Source organism: Camarhynchus parvulus, chromosome 1, assembly GCF_901933205.1.
Source record: "Camarhynchus parvulus chromosome 1, STF_HiC, whole genome shotgun sequence".
Classification (NCBI taxonomy): domain Eukaryota; kingdom Metazoa; phylum Chordata; class Aves; order Passeriformes; family Thraupidae; genus Camarhynchus; species Camarhynchus parvulus.
Genome location: NC_044571.1, coordinates 48,381,403 through 48,406,081, shown reverse-complemented (window position 1 = coordinate 48,406,081; position 24,679 = coordinate 48,381,403). Strand labels below are relative to the sequence as shown.

General features: G+C 40.1%; 1 protein-coding gene across 1 annotated transcript; it reads right to left on the bottom strand.

The window, feature by feature from the left end:
* Nucleotides 1-618: 618 nt before the first annotated feature.
* OBI1 (ORC ubiquitin ligase 1) lies at nt 619-23,459 on the bottom strand. The gene is made up of 6 exons (XM_030957509.1): nt 23,294-23,459; nt 18,586-18,721; nt 17,503-17,594; nt 15,593-15,841; nt 12,340-12,428; nt 619-2,959 (listed from the first exon to the last, which is right to left on the bottom strand). The coding sequence occupies exons 1-6, from the start codon at nt 23,363-23,365 to the stop codon at nt 1,456-1,458; spliced, it is 2,142 nt and encodes a 713-aa protein (XP_030813369.1). The 5' UTR covers nt 23,366-23,459; the 3' UTR covers nt 619-1,455.
* Between the last annotated feature and the right edge of the window lie 1,220 nt (nt 23,460-24,679).

Here is a 24,679-nt window from a genome sequence, read left to right as displayed (position 1 = left end):
GAACACAGCAATTGCACAAATGCACGCTCACATTACAATGGGAGGTGTAGTTCTTGTTCAAACAGCTTACAGAACCTAACTCTACAAGATGAGCCAGTCCATTGAAATTTTCCAAGTGGCTATCACCCTTTTCAAAGGGACAAAGGGCAGCATATGGATTTTTCATATCATAGGTATTGATGAAGCGAGGACATCTGGACATCTGTTTCTAAGAAATGCCATCAGAGTTCTATATAAAAAAAAACCCCTCTGCATCTTGTAATTAAATATGGCCTTAAAAAGAACTTAAAACACAATAATGCAAAGAAACCAATTTTGCTCTGCTGTTTAATTAGGTCTCCTGCCTGTAGCAGGCCATCACATTATGTTGACCTGTGCAATACTTTCTGGAAGAGTCACCTCCAGAGAGGCTGAAAACCATTTCCATCAACTGCATCGATGCTGACACTGGAATGGTACTGTGTCTAACAAGGAGGAGGAAGGGAGATTTAAAGGTTTTTTTTGTGAATAAGTTTAGGTTTATGCTTTACAAAACTTAGATATGCATTTTCCAAATTAGGGGGAAAAAAAGTTCCCCCTTTTTTTTTTCTAATTCAATATTTGAGGCAACATGAAGGATTACAGTGCTTATAACATGTTTTATTCAATTCACATAGAAAAGCATGCAGTATTAATGTAAAATGGTACAGTATTAATGTAAGATGTTCAGTGCACATTAGGTAAACAAATCATTAGCATACAAACCCATTTTTATGGTCTATACAGGCATACTAAACACATTTAGAATAACAATGATTTTTGGGCACTAAATTAAAAATTGTGCTTAACTTCAAAAAGAGACAAGCCATAATTACAGTGTTAAAAGTGATGCTTTCTAACTGAAGTGCTGTGACCCTGAAAAGAAAGGAGCTGCTACCTTACACGCACTTAAAACAAGAGTTTCAGTACAGTACAGTACTATGAAATAGTCTAAGCAGAAACATTTCCTCTGGGAGGCAGGTTTTATGGCAAAACTGGCATCAATTTATAGCAATTTCATGAATCCATAGGATATATGGCCACTAGCTGCCTTACATGCACAAAATGTAATCTTTAGGAATGGGAAATGTAACCTTTAAAACTAATTCTTACATAAATGACTAATTTGACAAGACCACTTAGAACTGTCAAGGAGCCATTAGCTGCACTCACAATTGGAAGAGCATGTAATCTGATAACTTAAAGAGCATCAAAAACTCCCAAGCCCCCAGGTAAATAAAATGCCCAGTCAAAAGAATCTGGACTGGTTCTTCCTTGGAAAAGAGCTTGCAATGGGCAGGCGAATGTTCAGTTCTCACATAGTCGAAAATGACAGGATCAGAACTACAGGGAAGTCATTAAAAATTAAGTCCACCTGTAAATATTAAACATTTGCAGGTTTACAACTTTGAGCCACGTTTGATTTCCTAAGCAGAATCAGTTTTTGGTGGTTTTTGATGGACTAGCACTGGAAAGGCTGTTTTGAATTTTCCTCTTGGTTGACTGACTGACATTTTTATTTTTCCTTTCAGCTGTAAAGGAAGACACCCAAGGAGGATTAATCTGACTTTGAAGATCAGACGACATCTTTAAAAAACATGAACCAAACTTTTGTTCCTCAAATAACCTTTGTGAGTTACTGAACAGTACATTTGGGGAAAAGTCCCTTTGAAATAAAGAGTTTGTAGGTTTGGCATCAGTAGCCACTACATTTTGACCTGTAAACAGTGGAAAGTGATCATTCATATCTACGTCAGATGGGGAGAGGTTGGAAAACATAGCAGGTTTCCAGCCAGTTCTGTCAGCTACCAGATCACTTGTCTCTGGGCCCTTCATACTCTGCTCCTCATTCATCTCTTCCAGATTCTTCTCTGTTCCATTCAGAAGTTTAGCGCACTCTGTTGACTTTGAAGAACCATCAAGATCAGAGGATTTGAAATTATAGCACGGGCTCTTGCTGTTGTCTGACTCGGACATCATTGAGTCCAACTCAGAAATCTTATCAAGGTAGGCAGCATCCATAGAGGCCTCGCTAGAGGTTCTTGTGCGGTTCATTTCAGAAGAGCAGAGAGTATGCAACCTCTTAGGTAAGCAAGAACTTGTTTTATCACTGGACTTTGCTGTTGTCTCATCTGACTGACCAGCTACTGAATTTTGCTCTGATCCATCAAAATCTAAGTTCTCAGCAAAATTTGTTGGGCAGGTGCTCCAAACCCCTGTTTTTTCTGCAGTAAAACAGTTCAGCTTCTTTTCACTATTACAGCTGCTTGTGCTGTGCTCGGAAGAATCTTTGTTGCAATCATCTGAAGTGTCATGAAACCCTTCAAATTTCAGTTTTCTCAGGAATGTTGATGGTTTTCTTGCATTTTCTTTTCCATCAGGAGTGTTCAATTGAAGGCGACTGAGAGACAGAAAAGGAGTGCACGGTGGTGGAAGATCATAAAGCTCTTCATCTTTGTATGGGGTGCATTCCTCAATTTTATTCCACTGGTCTTCTAAGCAGGCATCCATATTTGTACTATTTTCATCCAGGAGAACCCTGTGACATCCTGGAAATAGTTCTTTCTTTGGGGCACACTGGGTATTTGAGCTGTTCAAGCTGTCTTGACTAGAAGAGCCTAAACAATTTCCACCACTTGCCAGCTGCTCAAGACTGTCAGGATTCTGACTGGTATTCAAAGCCTTTTTCTCCTCAGCCTGGGTTTTCAAACATGTTGTATCTTCACTGCTCCCACCTCCTTCAGCATGTGCGGAAAGCCCTCTCTCACTAACAGCACTCACAGTCTGGCTTCCTTTGCCTGCCTTTTTCAGCTGTAAGAGCTGACACTCTATTTCTTCTATGTACTTATCACTTCTTTCCAGTGCTTTTTTCAGACGGTTCATTTCACGTTCACTTTGTTCCACTTTGGAATGAAGTGCAGCTACTGTAAACCTACCAAACCTGCAATAAGTAAAAAAGAAAGAAAATATTAAGCTGGAAAAAGACATTCTTGTGAAGGTTTGCAAGCTCATTTCAAGACAGAATGAAGCTATTAAACACTCTATTAATTTGAAAACAAAAGTCAGAACTTCTTTCTGCTACTTATGAAAAAAAATACTGAAATCATCACAAATAACATACAGGTGGAGGAGATACATGAAAAGACAAAATTAAAGTATTAGTGGTAGCAAGGCAATAACAAGCAGATTACCCTTCCAGGGGCTGGTTCTATCAATTCAACTCAAATATGCATGAAGAATTATCCCCTAAAACAATGGCAAAGATTTATGATAACATTTGAACAGTGGTCCACATCTTGAAATATTTACATTCAATCATTTTCCTACAGTACAGCAGTGTTTTACAATACATTTCTTTCACAATGTCACCTTGTCAAAAACAAAATGCTGATATGAAATGCTGAAATTGCATTAGTCCTTTGAGGTGGTTTAAATACTTACATAGACAATTTCAATTATGTTCCTGTTAGATATACAGCTTTTCCTCACCCATCCTGTGGATGGCATATCCACTTACTTTGAGTTACTTGCTTTTCTGAGCTTTACAACCAGAACAATCTGATTTCTGTCTTAACTACAATACAAAAATCTGCTGCTTGTGGTTTGTGAAAGTTGTCTGCTCATGGGGTTTCCAGCCTGAGCACATTTTCAACGTCCAAGGTACAGACTCGCCTTCCCCTCATCCTCCACCAGCTTTCAAGACTGACCTTCCCCAGAGGCAGGTGAAAGTTTCAGCTATATGCCCTAATTCTAACCTGTCATTGACAGGTGCGCACCAGGGAATTCCCTGCTCCATCCAAGGCTTTCAACTTACAGAAAGAAAAAACAATTAAAGTTCTGATATTATTAGAAAGGAGGGAAGGATCTGCAGCCACCCTGAGACTCTGACAAACAAGGTTTTATATAACAAAGAAAGAACAATTCTGTATGTGGACTTATACTGAATTTCCATTTTCCATCTTGCAGCTCCGTGTTACAGCACAGGTTTCTAGTTACTCTTTCAGCTTAAACACTGCCTGAAATTTCTATGTTCTTCTTTGTTTGTCTGCCTGTCCCGCCCTCAGAGTCACACTGAATTTCCATTCCATTTTCCCCATTCCATCAGCTCACCTCTTCAAAAAATGCTCTCACTGCAACCCTTGGATCGATGAAATCTGAAGGTGGCTATCTGTGGCCTTCAACTATGCTGGCAAAACAGCCATGGATACACGCATGCATTTCCAGCAAACAATCAAACCATATTTTGCTTCTTCAAGTTGTGAGCTCGAAGCAGCAGGAAGCTGCTGTATGCTGACAACTGCAGTACAATTAACTGGACAGCTGGGGAAAGCAATAAGGGCTATCATAAGGCCCCAAAAACTGGGCAGACGTGACCAGATCTACTGATATGTTTCACTGCTCAACTGCTTCTGCATATTTAAAGAACTCTGAAGACTTTGGTGTAGATGGTTCAGTGATGGATAAGATTTACAGAACAGTCTAAGTCACTTCTGTCACAGCTAGCCGACCACTTTTTAAATTAGAGCAGCCTAAGCTTCATACAGTTTTGGTGTGTACCATTCACTTCCTTGTAGACAAGAAATGCCAATGTAGAAATTTCGTATTTAGTAAGATTTCTTTTTTCCCCAAAAGAAGATAGCTGGACTGTGACTTGATGGAGGCAAGGACCCATTCACCCCACAGGACCTCTACCCAGTTATCTTCATGTTCATAAAAAAAGAAGACAGACAATTTTTCATTTGCTTGCTCTCTGGAAAACAAGTCTTCCCAACTGCTTAAAGCAGTTGGTCCATTTCTAGCTGTACATAAGATGGAAACAGGAAAAAAGGCATAGAAGACTTTCTCTCTCCTCTATGAAACTAGGTAAAAGAAGAATCACAGCTCAAGAACGTTTCCATTATATTTTCAGGGGAAGGGGGTTACATGAAATGAGCATCCCTAAACACATATTTTGGTTTATTTTCTCCTCCAGTTAAAGGAACACAGATTTTAGTTTGATACAGACGGAGTCACTGTGGCACAGCAGGGCCCAAGCAAGAGCTTTCCCACTTCCTAAGGTGATCGAGGTATTTATTTTGCCTTTCTCTAACAGACTTATTCACATAGTCTTACAGGAGCAAACCCTACATTCCCTAATAAAAGACAGAAAGATGACACAAAAATACAATTTAACTGAATAGCCAAGTGACAGAGAGGGAAAAATGCTTTTGTAAAGCAAGGAAGATTTTCTAGAGTCTCCTCTAACAGACATGCTGACATAAAAATGAAAACATGTTTACATTTATATGCATACCTGGTAATTCCTTTTTAATGGAAGAATGGTGTAATATGTTTATTTAATGCAAATAGCATTAGTGACAGCCTGAGATTTGCTTATGAGGAAGCACTGTATTCTCAAGTGTAACTTTTATAACAAGTGTCCTCAGGTTAAAAAAATACAGTATGTTGTTCAAAGGCAAATAGCATCACTAATATGTTAATTGTTGCAGAGGGATGTGCTTGGGAATTTTGGTTTTCAGAAATGTAACATATGACAAGCTGCCTACAAAGTTACTTTCGCAGTTAGGCATTAGAACAGTACTTGCTTTCTGTTCCTGCTTAAAGACTTCCATGCATTTATTTCCTAAAGTTTCAAGGACACAGATTTTTAAGACAGCCAATTACTTCAGATACAGGTACTTTAGTGACTGATCTAGGAAGCCAGAAGAGAGTTTGAAAACATTCATATTTTGGTTAAAGAAACCAGAATCTCCCAATCTCTTCAAACCAAGCCACTTGTAAGACATTTTTCCTTTTTTTTCCCCTCCAGATATACAGTGAGCCTTGCTATAGCCAAAAAATTATGGTCTTATGACAGTAACAACAGAATGCAATACAGTTACATGAAAATAAATTTAAGATTCACCTTAAATCTAGATAAATTATATATTTCCTGAAATATTTGAATTATTTCACACTTGGTAACAAGGTGATGAATTCTTTGGTAGAAGTTAAGGTTTTTAGTATACATGTGGTAAAGAGCACACATATACCAAAAGGAAAGCCATATTCTCACACATGGACAGACTTCTGAGTCTTAGGGTCTTGTTCTTTAGTTGTATCACTGAAACTATGACTTTGGATCTCACTGCATTTCAAGAACATCCTTTGTATAGAAAACCGTAAGCCCAGAAAAACAAAATCATCACTCATAAAGTGAACAGGAACACATTTCAAGCGGGATTTGGATCCTTAACACAGACACCTAACAATATTTTACATCACCTTAAGTCTTTTACATGACTGCTGGCCCCACTTATCACTCTGGAAGGATGAATCTACAGACCCTGTATCACAGCTACCAGCCCCAGGAATGGCAGAGTATATGTTATAGTGTCTGAATTGACACTGGATGTCTAGATGAACATTCCAAGTTCATATTTCAGGACCTTTCCTCAGTCAGAGTCCTTTTGCTTGTACAGCATGCTTCTAACCTGACACCAATCAGAAAGCTGCAGTCATCTCTCACCTATAGTGAGCAAGAATAACAACATTGCTGGAGTCACTCTCCTTTGCATTATTCCACAACTGCTCCCTCAGTTATGTTTGAGTACTCCTATCCTGATTTTATCTGGGATACAGTTACTTTTCTTCACAGTAGCTACTATGGAACTATGTTTTGCACATGTGATGGAAACAATGCTGATAACACAGGGAGGTATTAGTTACTCCTGTGCTGTTCTTACAATAGTGCAGTTGTAAGAACAACTTACAGCTTCTGTGCAGTTCAACAACAGCTCCTGTGCAGTTCAACAACAACTCCTGTGCAGCTCTTACAAGGCATCTTCTGCCTCCTAATCCACCAGTGAGAAGGCTGGGGGTGCACAAGAAGTTGGGGAGGGACACAGCTGGGGCAGCTTATCCCAACACGCCAAAGGGATATTCCAGACCATTAACTCATTATGCTTAGAGTAAAAAGCTGGGAAAAGAAGAAGTAAAGGTGGGATATTCTGAGTGACAGTGTTTGTTTCCTGAAGTCACTGTTAGGCACAGATGGAGACCTGCTTTCCTGGAGACATTTGAACATCAGTCTGTCTGTGGGAAGCGGTGAATAAATTCCTTAGTTTGCTTTGCTTGTGCACAGCTTTTCTTTCCCTACTGAACTGTCTTTACCTCAACCCATGTGTTTTTTCCCTTTTACTTCTCCACTTCTCTACCCCGAGAGGGGAAGGAGTGAGAGGCTGTGTGGGGTTTAAGTTACTGCCGGGGGTTAAACCACAACAACTTCTGAAGAAGTCCATTTAGAAACTGTTTGTGAAGTTGAAGAAAAAATTATTCAGTTGTTTCTTCCTTCTCTTCTTACCTATCAGTTCTGTAAATTCAGTTTTAAGGTTTTATTTTATACATCAGTGACCACTAACTGCAGCACATCTGTCTGGTTGAGCCCTTGAGTCAGTTCAAAACCACACAACCTCAAACAAACTTTCTCTTTCTGGATAGCAAGCAGCTGCAATGGACAGTTTTCTTGTATAACCACGTCCCCAAGACTGGGGCTGCAAGGGTGCTATGGAAATTGACTCTCCAGTTCTAATCACCTGACGGCCCAGGCTGGGGACCACCCTGCAGTTCAGGATGCATCCTCCAAAGGAAACAAAGGGTGAAAAATGGAAAATGACAAGGTACACTCAGGGCTTATTAGAGTTTGGACATAAGGGCAATGCCAGAGAGTACAACCAAATCCAGCCCCATCATTTAGATGCACATTTTCCCTTCGGTTCTGCAGTTAGATGGGAAGAAAGGGAGGAAATTCAAGAACACACCCGCAGAAAGAACTACTAGTTTCTACAGTTCTTTGGTGGTATCATTTACCAGCTGTACCAGTTCTGCAATTCCCCTCTATATCACCTATGAAAGGTGATCTGCAGAGACATCTTGGCAACATCCCAGGTTTCATACAACTATCTTAAAAGTGTGTCATATTTGCATAGACATCAGAATTAAAAAAGCATTACTGCTAGATGAGGGCCTATTCCTAGCAAGTAAAAAAACCCCAAACCCACAAAAAGTCAAGACATACAGTCCACTGGGAACAGACAAGTCAGGTTCATTCTTTGAAATGAGCGTCCACTTTCATGAAGGGGATTGGCTGAATTTAGACAAATATCCAAAGCCTCTCCAAGCATTGTAACATCTATCAGTGAATCATTGATTTTCCATGTAAGAAAGGCAGATTATCAGCAGGGTCAGCAAATAGCAAAAGCTATAAAGAATTATTTCAGAACTACCAAAAAAAACCCCAATCCTCCTGGAAACCTGACAAAACCAGAGTGTGATCTGAATGTCCTTACCCATCTGGCCAAGGTTTAGATCCTCATGCCTGAAGTGGGCACTTTCTTAGGATTTAATGCTATGACTCAAGAACTCAGAGCTCATTTGAAGGCTATTTACATGCTACTTTCCTCTACTTAACTTTTAAGGCCACACTGCAGCTAGTCTTCAAAAACAGTCACTCCTCTGGACCAGCAAACTTGCAGACAGGTGAGACCACAGCCCAGTTTTCTATCAGAGAAGACAGCAAATGTTCTTACCCTCTGGATATGGGTTTTTAGAAGCCTATTTATAGGTCTGGTGAAGTGCAGATTGAATTTTGTAGTCTGGTATGTGCAGAAATATTTGAGTTAGGTACCAATTTAATGTTATAAAGAATGACGAAGAAAATCAACAGCTCAACAGGTTTAGATTTCAGTGTACCCGAAGCCACAAATCTAGACAAGATAAACAGTAAAACTGAAGAACTGCTCCTCCCTCCTTAAACTGCAACAATAAAACAACTTGCAAAACCAGAGAAAAAAGATAATGCAACAATTTTATGCATGTTACAGATAGTTTCTCAGACTGGGATTTTAACTGGCAGAAGGAATTAAATATTTAGGGAAAAGACTCCTAGGAAGCCTAGAAGTCTGGTTCAAACCAATTTGAATCTAACCATTCATAAAATACACTATACCCTGGAGTAGATGGACTTGCTAGTTATTTTCCTTCAGGTAAAAAGCAAACATCCCTTTGCCAAAAAGGCTTTTAGATCCACTGTGCCCTGCCAACAGACCTAACGGCTTTCTATTTCAAGTAGAGCTGGAAGTAATAGGGCTTTATTATCCTGCAAAACTTAAGTTCAGAAGTTTTTTTGTTCTATATTGTGAAAGTGGAAGTTGCTGAAAATTCATCAGGAGAAAAGGTAAAGAAAGAACAAACAACAACCACAAATCAGTCTGATTTGCCTGAGAAATGGAGGACTAATGCAGGTCTTTGGCAAGAATCAGAGCTAGAAACTTACCCTCATTTGCCTTTCAGACCTGTGTCCCAACTATATGATGGTCTGGTATTCTGATGAAGGTCTAGTCTCAAAAATATTTTCAGGAAAAAAAATAAAAATCCAATCAATAAATCAACATCATCAGTTTAAAAAATGTATAAAAATTCCTGACATGGCTGAAATATTGATTATATTGACATACATGACATTTTTCAGCAGGTTTTAATGGATAAGAACAAAGGAAAAACAATCCAAGTTTATGATAAAAGGAAAGTTTTTTATTGACCACTGAAGAGACTAATTATACTTTTCCCTGTGATGTAAGAAGTAGAGTCTGTGTTACAAAGGGATCATTCACCTGCCATTAGTGTTCCCTCTTCTGTAAAGCAAAGTCCACTAAAACAATTTATGTTGAGCTATTTAGCTCCAATGTCATCATGCACAAAATGAACTACAGTTGGGATATACAGGGACTGAACACCGACAAAACCTTTACAAAATATTTTGATACCAGTTTTATTTAGGTACTTATTTGTTTAAGCATGAATCCGCACCTGAGAAACTGAAGCTAAAGAATATATGAAAAATGAAACAACAGTGGTGACACTAAATTACAAAAATCCAATTCAGTAGCTATTTTGAATTACAATAGAGACCTACTCAGACGCTTTTGCAAAAATTACCTCCTGAAAACTTCTGAAAAAAGCACACAGGAACAACTATACTTGCAAATCTATGTACTTGCACACAAGTTTAATTCTAGTGACATTGTTGGGCTCTGATACCTATGCTTTCAATTCTGATTTTATAGGCATGTTAAAAACCCCATCTATTCCAAGCCCTGTTCAAAGTGTTAAGCCTGGCTGAAGGACCCTTTAAATATTATCAAAGTTTGCCATCAGAGCTGAAAGAATATTTAGAAAATGTCTTGATGTTAGGTCTGATCTGGATATTGACCAGACTAATGACCACAAGGATGAAAGTTAATTTAAAAATTATGCTAACAACATTAAGATAGGAGTGATTTCTCACCATCTGAAGGATGTGCCTGGGATTTGAAAGAATAGAGTTTGATATGCATCAAAACATCAACCTAAATCCCACACTTTGAAAGGGGACACTAAAAGCACAAATGTAAAATGAGGAAGGAATGTAGCTTTTTAAATAGCAATTTGGCAGAACTGGTATTGGCCATTGTACTAGAAGTGTCATGTAAAAGGAAACAACAAAAAAGGTATTGCAAGATATTGATACATGATGTTTTAGAGGACAGAAGACAGTTTTTCTGCTCTAGTTAGTGCTACCAAGACTTCTTGTAGTCTAGTATCAGTTCTAAGCATTATGACTTCAGAAAGCCATAAACACTGGTGATTCTTGAGTGCAGAGCAAAACCAAATAAACACAAGCTTACTTTTTCTCTCAAGTCAAAAGTATCTAGAAGACCTGGACAAATTCAATCTTTAAGATGTGATGAAGAATGAATGGGTATAGGCTGGATGAATCAAAATTGCTAAATTTAATGAGCTGAAGGGTTTTTTTCAGGACAAGTTTTACCTCACATGTACTTAAATTCTTGTAGCACACGCTGGGCTCAAAGCAAAGGCAAAACTCAATATAGCAGAATCAGGTACAGAAATACAAACTCCAGAAGTGTTTGAACTGTTCCTAGCCCAGTTTAAGTCTGATTCAATTAATGTCCTAAATCCCATGCACCGCTCTAGAGTTATCACAGGCCAAAGAAAATTCCCAATAGGCAAGCAGGATGTGATATTTGCTCAGGAGACTAAAAAATAATAATAAAAAATAATAGCAGAGACACAGACAGGCCAATCTAGTGGGCATCTGGATTGCAAGACAGACCCTGACACCATCCAATTTATAATAGTATTTGGCTATATCTGGGCTTCTAAAGCAGAAAGTGACAGGCTATTGTTTTAGGCAACCACGGTAAAGCACACACAAGGCATGGGAAGAAAGAGAAATTGTCTCCACTGGGGAGTTTAGCTGATATCAGAAAAGTAAAAATCAATTTATATTACCTTGTCTCTTCTAGATTTTCTTTTCTAGGATTTATTTAGTTATATCTATTTACTTTTAAAGTTTGCCATCCTTGCCAACTCACTATTGAGTCTTATGGGAAAAGATACATCATGCCATAAAAGCCACTGCCAAGCCCTTAAACAGGGCTCTATCTTATTAGGGGTCTTCAGGGCACAATGTGCTTTCATGTATCCACAGCACAAGGATCATGCATCTTCTTTCCTACTGTCTCTAATAACAAGCAATGTGGCAAGCAAGCTCTTCTACAAGGATGAATTTTCTCTTCCAGCAGGTGTGTTGCTAGAACTAGAACAAAATCCAGAGAGCTTTCTTTTCACATCACACAGGTGCCTCCCAATCCCCTTCCTCAAAAGCTCTGTAAAAACCTTTGGCCAATATAGCTATTAGCTTTTTAATATCTAAACAAACGAGAGAAGAAAGGTAGAAAACCAAGGAAAGAAAGGAAAAGAACTTTAAAAATATCAATATATTGCTTCACAAAGTACTCCCAAGAAGAGGTACCTTAGAACACAGCTCTAATGATTATGGTGAAGTTTTTGCTTTTTGAGGCTGTTGTTGTTGGTGTTATAACTGTTTAAAACAGAGTATTAAACACAAATATCAGTTCTGAGAATGTTCTCATGCTGCAGAAGCTCAATTCTGCATATGTTGCTCAGACACAAATCCAGTGTTTCAATACAAACCCAATACTTCCATCCTGGCCACGTAACAAAGGAACAGCACTTGTAGTTAAGTCATGTTCCTTGACTGTGGACTTGCTGTGATTCTCTAAGTTGCATTTCTCACCCACTTGCTGCTATTTTGTAAGTTTCATTTTTCACCTAAGTCCATGAGGATAAAAATTCCAAAGTCTACCTGAAGACACATATGCGATACCATGTACACCACCACAGTTTTAGGTTAAACAGGCCTACAACAGTTGAACAGTCTATAAATAAAAGATAGTAGCTTTTAAAATATTCACATACTTTTGGGGTGATCTACTATCAACTTCAGCTTTTAGTCGCAAATTCTCTCTTAAAAGGCTATTGTTTTCCATGCTCAGTTTCTTATTTGCCTAAGGAAAAGAAAAGGAAAAAAATAAGTATACAGTAAAACAGAAATGACTTCTAATATTTATAGGACAAGCTGTTTCGCCTTTTTAAAGAGACAGAACTAGAAATGTGCAGGCAGGAAACAGCCTTCAGACAGGGACACCACTTAAAAATCACCATGGGAAATGGTTTGCAAAACTGAATAGCGAACAGACATTTTTTATTTATATTCCCAAAATACATAGCAAGTGTCCTATCTAGGGAAATAAACACAGCTATGTTAGTTAGCACAGAAAGTCATTAAGGAGATGTCCTAATGGCAATTCCATGTTTTTTTTTCCACATGACTAAATACGTTAAGTACATTAACATTACAATGTGCAGGTATCAGCAAAACTAATGTTGAACAGCTTCCTCCATTCCAAATTAGAGCAAGATTACTTTGTGGGTTTTTGGCTTGTTTTTAAAGCATAGTTATCCTGTGGATGTAAATCCATTACGACAAGCTATTTGCAGTCTTTCTTCACTTCCAAGACATTCTGATTAAGATTCCTGATTCACAACCATTCTTACTCCTTGAATTGAGGTCAATTCTTCTTCTCAGTTCAGCAGACACCCTTGTTAACAATACACTTCATATAGAGAGAAATTTCCCTGCCACCATGTTTCAGAACAATGAATGCCACTATCCTAACAAGCAGAATACACTCTTTGCACCTCCTAGAGTCTGCTCAATCTCCCTATGCTAAAAACAGCACCACCAGTCCAGGACTCGTAATTCATAGCCTCAATTAGATAATGCTTCCACTGCATAATAAAAGTATGATCTAGAGCTAGATATGAAGAAAGAGCTATGCAGTTGGGCTCAGAGTGAAATGTACTTATTCAGAAGCATCAAACAGTGAAAGAAGAGAGGCAGAGGACTTTAAATGCTCATACAAATATCCCTAGCAACCTTTCCAGGTGAGGGGGAGGAGCAATGGAGCAGAAAAATATAAACACACCCTATCCCCAACATCACAATATTCCTAAGTACAGAAAGAATAACTAGAGCCTTGTGTTAAAGAAGGGAAGGGTGAGCCCCGGGCTGAGTGTCAACTACTCGGTATTTAAAAAATAAAAGCACTAAAAACTATCCTGAAAGCAATGAATGAGAATTCAGGAGTGCTCAGTTCCAAAGCATCATCAAACCATTTGACAACATGGCCAAGCCCTTTCTGTCTTTCCAAAAACACAGTTCCCCCAGCTGCATAATAAAGTAAAAAATTTCATTACTTGTGTAGTACTGATAGGCAAGGCATCCATGTGGCACATGGCGAGGTGGGACTGAACCCCTCTGGTGTCCTCCTTCTGTCCTCCTCCTTCTAGTGCTCTACCCTCCAAGTCAGTAATCTGCAAGGGACCCCCACTTACAGCACAATGTCTACATCAATGAGTTCATGTAACTGCATTTTTAATGAGTGTACTTAGTCTAGGCTTTCTCCCATGGAGTTTGTTTCACCACTCTCATAGCTTTTATGACTCCACTCAAAGTAATAATGGGCATTATTTGGGCATCCCTATATTTGTCTGCTCTAGAACATTAAATGATAAAGGTGGTTGCTATTTCCTGATTTTGAAGTTTTGAAAAAGAAAGTGGTGACAACCACATTTATTGAGGGATCTTCTCTAACTGGGAAGTGCTGTCTGGTTGAAACTCCTGGGTCAGGTACTTTCAGGGAGAAGGTTTCTGGTTCCAGACAGTGTGTGCATGGGAAAGATGTCTTGCTGTTCAGAATAGGAATGGGCAGTGCACACTGACAAGTGAGACAAGGTCTGCCAGAGCCAACTGACTTTAGATACTTGTACTTATGGAATTGAGCAGCTGTTGTACAGGGAACAGATGGGAAAAAAGTGTCGGACTCAATGATCTTAAAGGTCTTTTCCAACCTGAATGATTCTATGACAACAGTTTAAGAATTCTTCCCTAAACCTTAAGCCTCTATTTTTTTCTAACTCTTCACCAAATTCAGAGATTTCATACACTTAAATCTCTTTTCTTGCTAAGGCTAAAGTTATACTGAAAAAATATCCAAGCAAACCCCTTCTTCAGTTCCTGTTACAGTGTTCTTTTTACTTACCTAGGGAAAAAGGTAAAAACTTAGTCATCCCAAAAGAAAAAGAAAAAATAAGAAAATGAGGCAGTACAGTTTAACTCAATGAAAAGAAATCTAACAAAAATATAGGCAGACAAGAACTTCTTGCTGTGAATCCTATTTTGCCATCTACAAGTGAATCTGAAGCTCCTGGGGTCCTAGAAGTCACATTAACAAAATGGCAGAACAGCACAATGTGTGCGTCTGAGTCTATAGCACAGAAAAAGTGTGAACACTATAAATGCTAAAAACTTTTAAAAAGAAGTCCTAAATGCCCCACACTTCAGTTTTGCAGGAAGTGACCCAGTATTGCTAATAGAAGAAATCAAGGCAGCATTTTGAATAAATACAAGTCCAGTTTTTTCTACCTTGATTTCAAATTAACCTGAAATTTCACTCTTCATCAATGTTTGTGCCTGCAGATATATTTTGCAAGATACTTTTATTTAGAGTTTTTTTCACATGCCTATCTCCTTCATCCTTGCTTCTGCAGTATCAGATTTACTTCTGTATTACATCAAGATGTATAAAAAGTCTGCAGGTTTCCAGTAAAGGATATTCTGGTCATAAAATGCTGAAGCTTGTCTATTTTCAGTCAAAGGGTCAAGTTACTCTGCCTCAGCAAATTGCACCAAAAATATCGGCTAGCAGGGTGCAATAGTGCAAAATCTGCCTTAGCCAACTGCACTGTGTTTGCCCACTGAATGTTGCAAAATAGATATATTATATAGATTATTGCAAGCCTGAAAAATCTGGTCATCAATACTGTCGACAAGTGCTACTATAATCCAATTACCCAGTCATAGAGTGACAGAGGAGTTGAATAAGAGTCACATACAGGACTCACTAGAACAAGCAATAACATCTGACACTTGCAAGGGCTATATGGAAATACTATGATACACCAACAGTCACTGGAATTCAATTTTTTTCCTCCTTCTTCTAGATCTATGAAGTACCTGAAGGTCACGGTAGCTCTTACTCCCATTTAACTAACACAAAACAGTTACACTACACAATAGCTGAAGAAATGTGTTTGTTACATTTATTACCTCCCTTAGCTTGTCCACATTATCCATCAGTTTTTCACACATATCATTGGCAGTTTTCAGCTTTTTGCTCCATTCCTCTGGGGCTTCTGGGCCACTGGTACTTGCTTCATTCGCTGACTGGCTAGTTTCCTCATTTTGGCAAGACAAAGCTGATGCCACAGGATCCAGAAGAGATTTCAGCTGTATCTGTAAACTGAGGTTTTTACCTCTCAGATCTTCTACTTCTTTTTGCAGGGATTCTATTTCATCCTAAAGTTGTCAGAAATTCAGAGGAGTTAAAATAATTTGTGAGATTAATTAAATAATACTGGCAAGTTCCCATAGCACTTTAGAAACACGGGTTCTGGCAAGCCCAGATGCATGCCTTCACTTACACATATATCTGAGTATGCTTATGTACTGTGCTTTAGGCAGGATTTTAATCAACCTGCACACTCAAGCATATTGAAGGTTTTAGTGCAGGGAATCCCTTGACTACATAAAGGACCATGAACAAACTGTTGAGCAGACCAAAAGCTTCAAAGCATTCAGCAACATGAATCTATTATTAGGGCACTCTGTGGGAGGATTTCCTGTATCAAGAGTGTTCTTAAGGTCGTCCTCTGCTGACTCATTTTCTGTTATTTAAGAGTGTTTCTCTCATATTATTCTGAAACGTCACATGTTGGGATGCTGAAAGTCTCCAAATTCAAAACAGGCAGAACACTGCCTGGAAAAGGCCACTCTAGCTACACCAAAGCAGCAACATCTTACAGAAGAATCTCAAAAAGTAAAGAACAAAGCTCCTAGCTGTAACAGTCTGAAGCCACAGGGAAGCAAAAACCTTCCAAAGCCTCTTGTTAAAGGGATAAAAGAAATAATTTATCCTGAAAACATTTCTTCTACACTGTTTACCAATTCAAGTGTATGAGTTGTTAATGGTAATACTACTTAAGGAGGCCATGTACAGCATTTACATAAATCCAAGGCATATTTTCACAAATAATTATGCCTGCCTCTGCCCACAGCACGGAAACAACCATGTTAAAATAAGCGTTTTTTTAGAAGAAATTTATGTTATCCTAGGAATAGCTGTATGAATTTCAAGTCGATTCCACAGAAAGGCAGGAAGTGTCTTTTCCTTATTCCTTCTCTCAGAGAGACTAAAAGACCTGAGCTATGGGCAAGCTTGTCATAAAAGATAGCTCTTACTTCCCCAGTGTTAAGGATATAGGGAGAGTCCATTTCCTCTCCCTCATTCTCCTCTCTAGGTTTTCTTCAAAAATATGTGATGTCTTCACACTGCTGCTACTGAGGAAACAACAGCTGAGAAAAAAAACTAAGCACATTCCTTATTAACAGCTTTCCATCTTCTTCCCAAGACAGCATTCTTCTAGCAGGAGATTGGAGCATTCAGCTCTACTTTCAAGCATTTACTCACTTTCAGAAAACAAAAAAACAATAACGCTAAAAATTAACCTACACCAGAAGGTTACAGTGAGCAGTATTCTTTAAGACAGAATTTAGTCTCTCTGAGCAATTCTCTGAGGGAATTATTTCAGAAAATGTCTGTGTCTGTATTGAAGACAAACCAAAAAGTTCCCTACACCTAATACGCATCAAGAAAACGCTGCCATACCACCTGGGTGTCAAATTCCCAGAAAACTAAAGAATTGGCTGTACTTGGCTACCTGGTGTCTAGAAAGACTATTACTATGGCTTCAGTGGGACCACTTCAAGCACCAGCAAATGCTCTCTTGTAACCTTAGTCAAAAGGTGGCGTTTTAATGCAACTGAGTTTCAGGTAGATACAGTATACACCTTTACTCAAATTAAAACCTGCAGGACTCAAAGCAAAAGGACCATTTGTATGTTATAGTTTAACAGCTGCAGTTCATCTGGAAAGTCACAACACTTCCCCTTGTCCTTACCTCATATTCTTTGTGGAGCAATTCAAGTCTTGTTTTACGTAGGTGTTTTCTGACTGTTGGACTAAATATAGTATCACTTTCACTTGTTCCTCCTAAAGCAACAATAGGATGAAAGAAGCACTGATACTGTTTCCTTTTCAGTCAATTCAATACTAGTAATCCACCTTATACAACTTTTCATATTATCAACTACAAATCCATCTAATATTGGACCAATTGGCTACCATGGAAGATTTAAAGTCCTTTCACTTTCAGAACAGGTTCAAATTGACTTCTAAACTAGTAATGTTTAGAAGTCAAAATCTTGATTAACAGCAGGAAGAAAATTTTACATTTTTCAACTATTTTTTTCCTTAACAGAATCCTATGTTATTTAAGACCATACCAATAAAACAGAGCTGAAGGAAAGGGGCAGGGTATCAAGCATACATTTAATTAGTACAAGTTACTGTAAGGTTTTAAAGTGAGATTATTCAGGTAATTTTTTCCCTCTTAGAATGAAATAGCAGGGCTGATATTTTATGTCAAATAAAGACTGCAGTATTTCCTAACTCTGGGAAAGTTAAGAGCCTCATGCAGTTGCTGTAGCTTCATCTTATTTCTGTGCTAAGAGTAATTTTCTTAAAAATAAAAAAGAAAAGGAGGAAGTGATAAATAAAACAAAACAAATAAACAACAAGTAAAAAAACCCCACATACTCATTCAAGATTCTGGAGTGAAGTACACTACTTCTCAGCTAATTGCTGGTCTCTTAGGTGAACAGGTTGCAGTGTATAGGTGAGAATGCATTTTTAATGCATTTTTTTCAGTTAAAGGCACCATCAAACCAAAATTTAAAAACAATGATTAGAGCCATTGGGTACTTATTGTGTTTGGATAATCTAGCCATTAATATACATAATGTCTTTGGAACATTCCAGTAACATCCCTAATAGCTACAAGGTTAAAGATTCAGTTAATTCTTCCTTAGATGTTGGTAAAAAACACACAGAAGAAAAGGTATCCAGGCATCTCTGGACTCAAAGTAATCTCCTCCAGCAGTAAATACCAGAAAGTTATTTCAAAGCCTAAACTTGTCCTTACCTATAATCTCCTTGCAGGGATTTTCAGGTGTGATGGGAATCCTGCAAGCTGGGCACTGATTATTGTTCTTCAGCCACACTTCAATACAAATGGAACAGAAAACATGGTTGTTCACACAGATAACTGGATGACGGACCTTTTAGCATTAAAGAGGAAATAAAAAGAAAAAAAAACAAACAGACTATGAATATCTTAAAACTCTTTCAAGTAACAAAATAAAAAATGCACAACCCCATCTCAGCGCAAGTCTGGCCTTGCAGGCAAGTGACACTGTTGTTTTGCAGGGCTAGCTAGGAGCAATCTCCTGACTCACAGCACCAGATTTCGCTCTTATTAAAGGCATCAAAGCTATAACAATTTCTGCAGAAATAAGGTCCTTGTCTGCAAGAGCTTATTAATAACCGGAAGGGCAGCAGCACCTTTACTTTACCCCACAACCTTCATGAACTACAGCAAGCCACTCCAGCGAAATGCATTCTCCTCCCAAGGCAGAACACAACCAAAGTGGGTGCCTTTTCAAAAGTGAGGCATGGAGGGATCTCTACTGGCACCAGCCAACACTGTGCCGTGGAAGAGGTATCATTGCAACATAAAGTGTTACAGATTAACTTTAGCCTGCAGAAAATCAGCTTCATGGAAAGCAGCTTTTAAAAGGATCAGGGCCAAAACCACAGAGCTGAAATGTGAACCAGCAATCACTAATTCAAGTCTCCTGCTAGATATGCATTGCTACTAAATAAGTCATTAGCCAAGAATGGGGCAGCTAACTGAAGGATTAAATATTCCAACCAGACACAGACTCTTTCAAGCTTTCCCTCCCCTTCCAAAACAGCACGGTAAACAAACTTTTAGAAAATATTAATGACAATGCACTATTCTCTCCTGTCATTTAACTATAAACCCTGTTTGAAAGTAAATGTGCATAGAGGGACCAAATATGACGAAGAAGAAAAAGCCTTTATGCCTTACTGCAGTTTGCTACAGCTTACGGTAATACACACTCCCAAATCTCTTACTTGTTAACATTAGTATTTGTGTTAGGGGTCTTCAAATAATTGTTTTTCCTTCACTCCAATCTTTTTCGAAGAAATGTATCTTTAGACACAGAAATGTCAGAATATATATTGTTGTAAATTCTACTGTACTGCACTTAAAACCCAAGTTCAAGAGAATCTTCATCTTTAAATGAAGTTTCTCATAATTTTTAAGATATTCCTCTTTCATTCTGTTAGTAAAGTAGTAAAACTAAAAATGAAAAATGAAATGTTGGCAGAGAGAAGCAAGCACCTGGAAAGGACAGTCAGTAACCACTTGGGCCAGAAGACCAGACGTGTCCTGTAGCCATTGTACCCATATGATCAGCATTGCACGAGCTAAACCCCAACTGTTTAACCACTGAAATATTCATGGATATGAATTAAGGCCCAGATCTGTCACCTTCTTCTCCAATTCACTCTCTATGCCTCTGTTACCTTACAGGATCCACAAAATTTTTAAGACCTCCAATATGATAATCCTGAGAGTCCAAGGAAGTATCTATACATAAACAGAAACTCAAGTCACTGAAAGTATGAACGAAGAGAGACTGAACTTTCACCTCTAATTAAGAAGACTTTTTTGTGATTATTGCAAGCATTAACGCACCAATGTTTTGGAAACATTTAAATATTACAATAAAAATTTCCATTATTTGTAATTTAAAAATTCCTATTAGCTATTGCTTTCTTTTATAAGAAAAAGAGCCTTCCCACCTGCAGCTAGCAGGGGAAAAAAAAAGACTTTTTCTCTAGCCATACTTCTTTCTTACTCTGAAGCAGCCTGACATAGTTATATGGATGGTGATGAAAAGATACAGAGCAGAATAACATAAAATAATCCAAACAGGAAAAGATGTTTCATGAGTGCAAGTTTTCCCCCCAGGGAGCAGGAGACCCTCAGTTACCCCAAACCTGACACTGAAGCACACTTCTTGCACATGAATGATTACTCCATATCTCTAGCAAAATAGTAAGTCACATTTATTACTCTCCAGGGTACAGTGCTTCTGATTTACACATCTTTATAAGTTTCATTTCAGGGCTGGGGTTTTACACTTTAGTTGGCTCAGGATCCACACAAAGCAAGGCACACCAGGACAGCAAAAGCTGCTATTGAAATGTCACACCATGGCTGGTGGTGCCACTGCCCTTCCCACTAATTGTGACAAGCCCAGGGGGTGGGGGATCAGGACATATCTATTACTAAAAAAGCATTTTACTTGAATTACAGCACAGTTCCAGTTCATTCATTGACCATAATGTCTAGAAAGACTACAGTTTATTTCAGAAGGCTTGATCAGCTTGGTGATTTTGAACAAGTTCCTAATTTTTCCCTCCAACAGAATGCTATTCCTATGCAGATCCACATCCAATCCTGTACTCATCTACTTCACTTTGAAGGCACTTCTGGGCCTTCAGGCAGCACTAATGGAGGAGCAGGCACATGGAAAATCAGAGACACACCAGTGAACCAATCCCCAGACATCCTACACTGTCTCAACAAACACAGAACTGTGTCTTGAGCCCAAGCAACCTGTTGACACCAAAACCAACAAGAGAGATCTTCAGACATCCTGGGACAAGTAAAACAGTCTGAAGCAGATGGCTCCTGATCTACTATTTAATTAAAAATACAGATATGTTAGTGTACACAGCCAAGAGTGTACCAAAAGAACATTCAGGTAACAAACATGAAATAGATCCAAGCAATTCACTCTTATTTTTAAATGGTCATTGCACATCTTGCCAACATACTTTTTGACATTGCTCACATCAACAAAATGGGCTAATATATGTCCCTGCTGCCCAAGATTTCAGCTCCATTAAAAACAATGAGCGGCCAACTCATTGAAAGAATTTCTCTGCAATATCTCCTTTTTCATCCTCTTACCATAATGCTCAGTGAATAGTTCGTATCTTGTAATCAGACCTTTGCAAATTTTACAGGGGTAGCAAGACATACATTCTGAGTTTAGGGTCGGCCTTTCACTTGATTTGAAGTCTATGCTACAAACCATGGACGTATCAGATTATGTCAACCATCCATGATACTCCCTGCTTCCCCCAAAAGATAGTAAAAACTGACAAGATTTTTTCCCTAATTCAAGCTAAACAAATTCCTTCCTCAAACCTTGATCCTAAGAAAATCAGTTTTTCTGGTGAAGTTTTTCAATGAACTTCCAAGGTAGAGACAAAGATGTCTATCAAAAAGAAAGGGCAGTCAGAGCTGTCAGATTTGCCAAAATTTAAACAGATTTACATGCCTAAAAATGAAAGCATTCAAATATCTTTATTACATGCATCACCAATGGATTCACAATTCATTCATATATGTTAATGTATTATCTCAGGGCAAGACAGCAAGGAAGAGGGTGGAAGCCTCTTCCAGTACAAATGCAGGAACATCTAAAAAGGAAGTGAAAGTATGAAATAGTGGCTCGGAATAACGCAGTGGCTTTATAGCAAGATATGAATGAATACCTAACCAAACTGTTAAGTGCTTAGATCAGAAAGTAACTAGGAATGGATTCAAATAGCATACATCTTTGTCAATTTGATTTCAGTCTCCTCCTGTCATTCTTTCCACTTTTTGCAGAGTGAAAGGTATTCACGCTGCATTACATATAGAGTACACTTGGGTCCTCCTCCATTTCCATTAGACAGATAAACAGAAAAAGAAAAGTAACAGGATAACAGCCAGAAAGTCTTACTCAGCTTCCACAAAAAAAGCGAAGAAATGAGTAAACACGGTTTCTAAAAGAAACACACTGTTAGAACTATGAGGCTAAAAAAAGAGAGACGTCTGACTACTTTCACTACCAGTGCTCCACACCTACTTCACACATCAAATGTGCCTGCTCTTTTGTTATCACCCTAAACAGAGAAGGTCTGGGACTAAAGGCCAGGTGAGTTAGAAACAAACCAGACGATAAATGCCAGAGTACAAACATAAAAGGCTACGTCTACCCTTGTAATTATTGTTGAGCTTTAAGAAAAGAAAACGAGGGAGAAAAAAAAAGAGTAGTAAGGAATGCGCAAAGAATTCGAGAAGCAATTAGTGACAGCCATGAAATTAGCTCTGGGGCTTTTAGAGAAGACCAGGCTAGCAAGAGCCCTCTGCTTCCCGAGGGAGAAGAGAAAGGAACTGAGAAAGGGTCAGAGAGAGGAAACGGAAACTTTTTCTCCAGACTGCTGCAGTTTTGCTCAACACTTTTTAAATCTCTTTGCTTACACACCCCCTCTTTGTTTCATTCGTCCTCCGCGACACAGCACCACACTCAAACACAAGCTCCCCGAGCATTTTATAATAGAGTATCCTATTGGTACGGGGAGAAACGCCCAAACCTCAGCACCGGCACCTGGGCAGCTGCACACTCGCGTACCTGGGTCCCCCCCCGGCCCATTCAACACCTCCCGGGCCGCTCCCGCCGGGACAACGCGCGCTTCCCAACATCCCGAGGGTGCCAGCAAGCCTCGGCCACTGCCGGGAACGGGCCGCACACAAATTTCCTTCCCCGCACGGAGCCTCAAAGGACACAACCCCGGCGAGGGTCAGAGCGTCGAGGCGCGGCGGGGCCCCTGAGCTGCCGCCACCGGCCGGACCTCCCTGCCCCCTGCACCCATCGCCGGCCCGCGGGGGCCGGGAGCGGCGGCGGCGGCGGCGGCGTTACCTTGCCCAGGCAGATGTGGCAGGTGATGGGCAGCGTGAGGGACAGCGTGACGCTGGGGCCGTGCTGCGCCATGGCGGGCCCCGAGCGGCGCGGCCCGGCCACAGCAGCACGGAAGTCCCGCGGGCGGCCCCGGCCCCGCCAGCCCCGCTACGGCAGCCGGCGAGGCCAAGCCGGCGGAGCGGAGCGCCGTGCGCGCTGGCAGCGCTCCCCTGGAGGGCGGGCGGGAGCCGCGGCTCCTCACGGCTCGGCTCTGCTGCTGCTGCTGCCCCCCGAGGGGCGGCCCGGGAGTCCGTGGAGGTCTCAGCCTACGCGCGGCATGCCTGGGGGGAAGCACGGCGCCGTGGGGAGCGCAGGCACAGTGCCTGTGCAGGAGGAGGCCGACGCGGTAGCAAGGGTGATCTCCCTCCCCCTGGTAAACCTTTGCTGTGCTCAGGTTTCATCATGCTGAATTAAATAAACGGCTCGTTTAATTCTGTTAATTGCCCTGAATCACAGAATCGTAGAATAACAGAGTTACAGAATTACAGGAACACAGAATGGCTCAGGAGAGAAGTGACCTTAAAGATCGTCTTGCTGCAAGCCCGGTGCTATGGGCAGGGACACCTTTCACTGGACCAGTTTGCTCAGAGCTCCATCCAGCCTGGCCTTCAACACTCCCAGGGATGTGGCATCCACAACTCCGGACAGCCTGTTCTAGTGCCTCACCACTCAATCTCTAATATAAACCTGCTCTCATTCAATTTGAATCTGTTCCTCCTTTTCCTGTCACTACATGCCCATGTAAATAGTCTTTGCCCATGTAAATAGTCTTGGCCCATGTTTCCTGTAAGTTCTCTTCAGTTACTGGAAGGCCACAATTAAGTCACCCTGAAGCCTTTTCTAGCCTGAACAATCCCAATTCTCTTAGCCTTAGCAGAGAGGTGCTCCATCCCTCTAACCAACCTGGTGGCCTCCTCTGGTCTCAGTCCCACAAGTCCTTCCTGGGATATGGGAACGCGTTCTCATGTTCTAGGGGAAGCTCCCAGGACATGAGCCCCCATTCCTCATTACCTGCAGTCCATCTGCAGTCTCTCTTGACATCACTGCTGGGTTCCCACACTGCCCTTCCACTGCACAGACAGCTTTGCTTCCTGGCCCACCACATTGCCGGGCAGCTCAGCTGGGATTTGCACAACCCATGCAGCTTTGGGGGCGACAAGGAAATGAGGACTGGGATAAGCCCTCATGCCCTGCAAGGTGCTGTGTGTCATGATGCCATGTGGAAGACTCTGATCCATGGAAACCAAGGAGCCAAATCCAAGGATGAAAATTTTGCATCTGCCACCCAGCTTGTGCCAACGACTCCAAATCGTGGAGCTTTTGTGTTGCACTTTCTGGGCTGCTGGA